The sequence below is a fragment of the Balearica regulorum genome, chromosome 2, assembly GCF_011004875.1.
Source record: "Balearica regulorum gibbericeps isolate bBalReg1 chromosome 2, bBalReg1.pri, whole genome shotgun sequence".
Lineage (NCBI taxonomy): Eukaryota > Metazoa > Chordata > Aves > Gruiformes > Gruidae > Balearica > Balearica regulorum.
In genome coordinates this window covers 10,604,916-10,613,450 of record NC_046185.1, presented here as the reverse complement: position 1 = coordinate 10,613,450, position 8,535 = coordinate 10,604,916, and the positions used below count along the sequence as shown (strand labels likewise).

The 8,535-nt window shown below is 39.4% G+C and overlaps 1 protein-coding gene across 6 annotated transcripts in view; it reads right to left on the bottom strand.

Moving 5' to 3' along the window:
- Positions 1-3,732: 3,732 nt before the first annotated feature.
- CYRIB (CYFIP related Rac1 interactor B) overlaps positions 3,733-8,535 on the bottom strand; it is a 96,157-nt gene continuing 91,354 nt past the window's right edge. For all 6 annotated transcript variants that reach the window (XM_075743323.1, XM_075743320.1, XM_075743324.1 and 3 more), the window contains 3 exons: positions 7,981-8,107; positions 7,133-7,203; positions 3,733-4,519 (listed from right to left, as the gene is read on the bottom strand). In XM_075743323.1, the coding sequence (XP_075599438.1) occupies positions 4,456-4,519; positions 7,133-7,203; positions 7,981-8,107 (262 nt within the window). In that variant the 3' untranslated portion in view covers positions 3,733-4,455. The remainder of the gene's footprint in view (positions 4,520-7,132; positions 7,204-7,980; positions 8,108-8,535) is intronic.

Here is an 8,535-nt window from a genome sequence, read left to right as displayed (position 1 = left end):
TCAAACATTTGCTAATGAAATACTTACAGCACTTGGAAAGCTTTATTCTACCACTTGCCCAAGTCTTGTAACATCCCCCACAGTAACTAGATGACTTCACCTCTGCCCCGTACAGCTCCACAAACACCCGCTTCACTCTACTACAGCTGTGACAGAGGGACCAGAACATCGCTCAGATTCGAGACAGGGTTACATTACACCAGGCTGGATTTGCTCACCAGGTACAGCCCTTCTTGTGTCGTAACTTTGGCGGAAGCGCTAAGCCTGTCCAAGCGCTCTTTATCATCACGGTAATAAACCAGAAGGATGACACCAACCTGAAAGGATCATTAGCCATGAAGCAGGGGGGAGCATTAGCCCCAGATCCAGGGCACCGAGCTGGATGCAATCATCCAGTTTTTAAATATCCCATGTGATAGCACTTCATTACAAAATTCATACGCAAACTGATAGCACGAACACTACACCGGGATTTTGCTTTAGCCCTTGCTTCACTGCCCCCAGACAGAGAGCTGCTACCATTGATCAGCCAGCAGACATTACACCGGACTTGGGAAAGGGAGTGCAAGAACTTTGCTTAGGCCAGTTAAAAAAACAAGAGCAAGAGCAAACAGCCTGGTAATTCAGAGCTAGTTCTCCATCTTGATAAAAGAAGCTGCTTCACTACAGGGCGTTCCTCAAAATGTTGAGAAACAAGTAGCCCCATCACCACAGCCAGGAAGGGCATCCTCAAGGCTGCCTCCTGTCTCAAGCAGGACTTGTTAGTCCACATCTGCAGCACCTATTAAACATGGCAGTGAAGTTCCACACAAGTCACACTTTTGAAATGCCACAACTATAAACTCACAGCAACTGCATGAACTGCTCCTCGTTAATTATGTACATTTGTTCCACAGGTGTAAGTCTTTTCAGGGACACTAAGTTCAGAAAACCCAAAGAAAAGGAGGATGAGCATCCTTTTAAGTGAAGCAATAGCCTGCAGAGTCACCATTTCCCGCTGCAGAAGACACGCTGGCATCGGCTTTGTGAGTCAGGAGACAGCAGCCAGAGGATGGGGCATCCAGAATGAGATGTTTGCCTGGGAAGGCTTCAAGCCCACCTACAACAAGCCATTTCAGGGTCTCCCTCTCCAGAGCTGCTCTAGTCGTTACAAAACTAATAGGAAATAGGCAGCGTTCCTGCCAAAGTGAAACCCCGATGTGGTTTATAAGCAGAAGATTCAGACAGGAGAAACATTTCCATAATTTGTACTTTTTATGTGAAATTTTAAGTACCAAATCAATACAATATAAGCAGGCTGGTACTAAAGAACTGCAGAACAAAACACGGGGCGTGCGCGGTGGCATGCACCATTACCCTGTGGTCACGAGCAAAGCCACTCTACTGACCATGAATGGTGACGTGCATCACACGAGCCACCTTCCCCAGAGCCACCCGTGCCCAGAATTCGAGGCTCATAAGAATGCAGCAGTAGCATTTACACTCAGAGCCAGCATCGCGAGGAGAAGGCCTTCCACCCACAACAGCTACATGGCGGTTACACCAGCTCACAGCGGGGGGGGTGTGGTGGTGGCTCATTTGAGCAGAGTTTATTTAAATCAGAGTGCCACCCAGCCCAGTACCCTGAGACACCAGGCTATCGCATACACCAGGGTGGTGCCACCCAAAACAAGCAATTTTCCCCCAAAACTTCCATAAAAGCTGCTTAGTGAACAATACTCAGTATTAAGCCTGCCAGCGACTCTTCCGTCCACTACCACAGACAACAGAAGAATTAAAACAGAGAGGGAGAAGATTAAAGAGTGTTTTTGCAAGGAACAAGCACCAAAGCTTGAGTAGCGAACATGCAGCAGTTCCAGTTCAAAAATGCAGATGCCTGATGCACGGGAAGGCCCATTTCCTTCTCTGAGGAAGCTCACGGAGTTGTGGGCCAGCCAACTCGAAGGCACACCAGCTCTCATCTCCTTTCCCAGCTGCATCCACTGAGAAACTGCAGAACACAAATGCCAGAGGAAATAAAAAGGAAATCTCCAATTATTCTCAGACCATAAGGACAATGATGTTTAAAAGCAACGATGTTGGCAGGGCAGCAGAAAGGAAAAGCTGTCCAAAACAGTCAACTGAAGAAATTCTGTGTTCGTTTAGTCAGTAGCCACTGAGGCAGACAAAGAAGAAATCTGCTATATGGCTACTTCTACCATACGGCACCCAGGCTGGATTTAATGTTTCAAGTGTTTTCTAACAAGATGGGAAATAAAAGCCGTCAAATACCCAAGTTGTGCTTAAAATCTATTCTCCATAAACTAAGTTTCCTCTAGAAAGCTTTACTTCCAAAAAATAACACTGGACAGGAATATGATTTGCCCCTCCTGTGACTGTTATTCCATAACTGTATTCACAATAACAAGGCTGAGATGAAATTAATTTTTTACTAGGGGTAAGGAAATCATGAGGACAGTAACCCTTTCAGACACACATAGAATGGCTGGTTGTGTACAGTTGGTAACGCTCATACAATTCTGGGAAAGATTTTTTTCTTTAAAAAAACCCACACAAATAAAATTTTGTCCTTTCTCAGCTGTATTCAACTGTGATGCTGCCAGAAGGGCTAGAGAGCAGTATCATGTCAGAGTGCTTTATTCCTGTAGACAGCATAGCGCGTGGTTTGCTTTCTCTGTAGCAAGAACTTCTGCTAAGCATTTTTAACAGTAAAAAAAAGTATTAACTTGCTTAACAGAAGGATGTACAAGTACCAGCAATACACACTTATGCCTCCTTTGAACTCCTCCTCAAGTGTCATGATTTAAATTTTTGCAGATCTCTTTCCAAAAAACAACAACAAAAACCCACAGCAAACAAACAAACAAGGAGACTCTTTCCTGATGGTGCAGAAGGGTGTCCTCAAGAAACCCAGCATGGTCACATTGCTAAGTTGTATTTGGAGCTAGTGTGCCATGCAAAGTTACAAAATATTATTTATCCAAATGAAGCTGAGAGCATTCATGCTTGCCTGTAGGTTTCAAACCTCCCTTCCAGAATGCTGACAACTAATTTCAGGCATAATCACAACAGCACCACGCACGAGGTGCACTAATGTTTGCCCATCGATGCAAAACGTGCCATTTCCCAGAGATGTGCTTTCTAGTAATTCTCCATTCTTGTTCTCCCTTTCAATTCTTCCCCTCCCAGAAAGCTTTTCCTCACTAATCTATCAAAGCTTAACACTTGTTCTGGTAAAAGGCTAGCCAAACAGCAAACATTATTTAGCATTCTAAGATTATTTGGATTTTACACAGTTCAAAATATCTAGATCCACAAGAGTACGCCACTAGTATAGAGAGAGGGAAGTTTATCTCCCCATCGCTGGCACGGAAAGAACCAAACTAGCAGCCTAACCTGGAAAGTCATTTCTGATGACCGTGCTGAGATTTCAACGTGGAAACAAAGATGCAGGTTCTTCAGCAATGTCCACCGGGATCCATATAGAGGGGACAAAATTCTTCCCCCCAAACCCTGTACGAGTAATATTTCTGGGGACAGGGAAGCAGCACAGAGTGGAGAGCAAGAACCCTGAAACACACTAGGCTTAAATCAGTAGATTAGACTAGTGGTTACTGGTAATGAAACAGCAGAGTTTTCACTATATAAAATTTATAAATTTATTATTTTTTTTTTAAAAATCCAAAGAGCACGAAGACATCTCACTCAAAATACTGGTAAATCAAACCACACTTAGAAAAATGAAAGCTGATTTTATTATCTTATCCACAGCCAATCATTTGACATGAACATGCATACGTAATTTTGCTACGCACACACCACAGTTTAACGTTAGTTATTAAAGGTTAAACATACAACATACATCCTTACAAAAAAGAGTCAAAATGCAAACGTAACTTTTAAACAAAACAGTTTTTACTCATTTAAAAAAAACTTTGTGTTGGGTACCATTTTGTACAAACACAGTTAATTTAAACAAATCCGCTTTTAGTTTCCTCATGGTTGCATGAAAATAAGCTGCAATAGAAAATGAAGTCATCAAGGGATTTTTAAATAGCAGAAGTAGGCAGTCTTGCCATGCAGAAGAAGCAATATTAAATATTAGTTTTTCAAAAAAAGAAAAAAAACCACAAGTTTAAAAATATTTAGTTCAAGTCACAAATCTTTCCCCAGTACAGAGAAATCCAAATGCAACGCATAATTAGCTGCCACTTAGGATGGCTATTCTGAAAAGCTGAAATACTTTCCAGAATTGACAATTTTCATTGATTTGGCACAGAAAAGAAGTCTGAGCTTACTTAAGAACAAGAAAGTGATTAAAAAAAAGGGTAAACAGGAAGAGAGAAAATAAAAAGCAAGAATGAACAAGATAGTAGTTGCAATCACTAAAAAAAATCTGTGCATCTCAGTCATTGCAGAATACTGTCTACAGCAGGTGCGAATTCCAGGTAATTGTTATTGCAACATGGATTTAATTTGCTTGGAGGTAGTCTCATCATTCAAATGCTTTGTTGTGTACCTAAACACAGAAATAAAAATCAAGTTGAAAAGAGCACAGATGCTATTTTTCTTTGGTACAGGTAGGTTGAGCCATAAACAGAGAAATTATATATTTATTAAGCCAGAGTAAAACCTTCAGTCACTGATTACCACCCACTGCACAGTTTGCTTTTGCCCTCATAGGCTATTTCATCGTAAACTCATGTTATCAGTTGTGATGACTAATGATGAGTAAGACTAACTCTGAGGTCTCTGTCCACAGGCAACATCTTCAACTCAAACATACCTTCAGAAACTTTTCTTCCAAACTTCCAGCGACCAAACCTTTCCAAGATCCCTCAGAGAGAACGGATTTAAATCGCTTTTCATCCTAACTGCCTGTTTAATTAAGCAACCGTGCTGCTAAAACTAAAGAGTACATGCATGTACTTCCTCCCCGCTTCCAAATTCTCCAGGGCATTAGAACATTTTCAGATCACTACAAAAAACTTAGGTGTCTCTTATTTTAGAGGACAGTACTGTATATCCTCAATGCTAGCTTCTTTGCGTGATTCCTCTCCCTGACTGTAATCTAAAAGTAAAAATTTACTCTGCAATTTAAGTTTAACATGTTAAATTAGCACTTTGATTGTGATGCACAACTACAGTGATATTTTATTTGTTCACCTGAAGAATATACAATGACTTTTTGTTTTGGAAATTAGTATCAACAGATTTCAGCACATTTTGGTAATTTATACTTCCCACAAGAGGCCTAAGGTTTGCTAAAATCCTGAAAAATTATTGCACTTGGTATTGTGCCCGCATGACAAAGCTGAACATGATTACAACAGTTATATGAAATTCAAATTATAAACAGCTGATGTCCCTCTAAAATCCATACCACCTTCTATTTGCTTTTAAGACACATTATCTGTCTCTTGAGAAAACACGAGAACTTCTAACACTCCTCCAGAATCAGAGACTTAAATTTGGACTTAATTTTTCATAACATCATCTTGAATCTGCTTTCACCATGCACGCACATAGCGGCTCACCTCTGCACCTCTTCTTAACCACTCCAAATGGGATTTAAAAAAAAGATTTAAATATCCTACCCAAACGAGTAATCAAATGCATGAAACCAGGACTGTTGATGTATGCATGCATGGAATGGGTTGGTGTGGTGAAAGGTCGGCATGACAGCACAGACTGAATTTACTAACCACAAAATAACGCAGAACAGAGCGAGAACCTGCACTACACTTTCCATGTACTTTACTAACAGTGTTGATCACAATAGGGAAAAATGGGGTACCAGTAAAGATTAGTGTTCATTTGTAGCTGCAATCACAACAAATTACTCAGAAACTAAATGCTAATACAGCATTTTCCCTCTGGAAGCTTGGGTTTTATTGATCACCATCTCAAAGACTGATCACATCCAGGAGGTTCAGAGATGAACAACAAAATTATTTAGGCATGGAAATACTCACATGAAATCTCAAATTAACACCAGATTTTCTTTAGCTAATAATCTGAAAAAGCTTTGCAAGCAAAACCACTTATAATACCATATTATTTCACTTCTTACCACATCTTAACATAAAGAGGAGAAAAAGAAATTAGAACAGTTTCACTACAGATAAGAAAAACAAAGCACAACTGCACACTTTCAGGCAAGACAAACTAAAGCTTCCACATTTCAAAGTGAGTGCATGAATAACAATACCCAGTTACAGTTAACTGTTACCAAAGTAATATGATACTTTTTAAAGTAAGGACAAGAAGGAAGCCTTCATCTGCTTATCACATTTTGGTACTTCTTGCCACTCCTCTGATGCTGGACACCCGCATGAACAACATGTTACCGACTGCCAATACAGCTTTACGACCCAAATTAGCAGCTTTTAGGTTTCTATACAGAATTATTAATTTTTCTTTACCTCTCCAATTAATGTGGCAATTTTTCATCTCGTCTATTCTACAGCAAAAACATTGAGACTCTTGCCTTAAGTACCTCCCTATAAATACTTTGTGGAAAAAGAAACAATTTCTAGTTACATACCAAAAAACCTATCTGCTTTATGTGTCTGAAGCTATCTGCAAAACACAAAAATCACACGGAACTGCTCTTATATTCTGCTAATAGTAAATAAAATCATTAAGCCATGGTCAAACCACACACAGCTGAGGATATGGCCAACACAAACTAATTCGGCCGTCTCTTTGGGAAGCTGGCACAAGTCACAGTGCACACGCTGCAGCCACTCCTTTGCTTGTTTGGTAGTTCAGTCAGCAGATGTGATCACAGTTAACTTCTAGTTAGCTTTAAGTATGCGTTATACTTTGGCATCAGTTTTAACTTTAGGCATGATGTCTACTCTGTCATGTTTACCTTTAGAGACTCATTCTTAACCTGCATGCAGTTAAAGTATGCAAAAAGTTACCTTAGAATGAACAACTGCAAGTTTAAAAACTGGCTTTTAAAACACAGTAGCATCCCTGTCTCAAGACACATTGGAAAAGAAGGCTGCAATAACCACATTCACCTTCTACCTGTAACACTGACTGAATACCTTGCTGAAGGAAATGCCCTGGACAATTGATGAAAATTCACGTAAAAATATTTCAAATAAAAGAATAAAAGTACCTGAGAGCATTTAGAAGGCCTTCTACACTGTTAGGAGGCTGGTCTTTAAGAACTTTGATGCATCCTTTCATCTAGGAGTTAAAAAAATCATAGGGTTTTTTCATGCTAATACCTAAGTTTACAGAAGTGTTTTATATTCTTTGTCAGAGAAAAAAGCATTTAAAAATTGCAGTAAAGACATTTTCTTGATATCAGAAAGGAATTAAGCTTTCAGTATTACATTTTCATATGACAGAATGGCTTAGCTACTTAATAATATGCATCTTTAGACAATCCAACTTTGATGTCAAGCTCTGCTTTATAAACCTTAAAAAAAAGGAACTGTAAATAAAAATCTGTGTTTATCATCAATCCATTAAGAATGACTACATTCAGCCAGTGAAATAAGGACAAACTGTAGCTAATACAATGGGATAACGGTCCATTTGCAGCTACCACAAAGCAGCACGCAGTTACAGCACGTATTCCATAGACTTACTAGAAAACAACAGCGAAAAGCTGAGGACTGGTGGATGATGACCCTAGCTTTTCACCGATTGTGAGGAACAAACTAGATGCTGTTATTTCCCATCATTCCAGTTTGGATCTTTCAACACAACCACTGTTCACAAGTATTTCGAGACGGTATCAGAATTCCATCGAAACAGATTTTTCATGATCTAACAACCATTTATCTGTCTGAAGGCCTAGTTTGTATTTCTCACTACTTAGGTAGTTTGCTAACAGCTACCACTGCCCATTTAGCATCAACACAAAGTGTACATCTGCTACTAGAACCTGGAGAGCAGAAAAAGGAGCCTACACACAATTTAAACACTCAAAAGATTATTTAGTAACAATAAACTTACATCAATTTTTGAAGTTTTGGCAAAAGCGCCCACCGGATGCACATGGTCATAGAGTATGATGACACCCACCATTACCCTCAGACAGAATGACACTGTTTCCTCATTCGTAAACCTGCTTCTATATTCACTGTAATTTAAAAACATGATTATCTATCAAATGCAAGACAAGACTACATACTAGTAATGCTCAAAATAAGATTAAAGAGAAAAATCCAACTATAAATCCTCAGAGAAAAAAAGCCAAAACAAACAAAACCCCCTGAACCCACCAACCCCACAAGCTTTTGAGAGTTTTCCTTTTTCCTTTCAATAACCTGCCTACAAGTCAGACCACTGCTTGGAAAGAGTTATCTGGAGGTTAACACAGATTCTCAAACATAAATAGCACCCTACTGCTACACCATTTCAGGGGGGGTGTGTGTGTGTGCATATATATATATAATTTTTTTTTAGGAAAGAAAGATTAAAATAATACATACTAACTTTGCTTTCAATGCTTCCTACCCTTTTTCTCTCCACCCTCTAATAATACATGCAACCCAAACTTCTGACTCA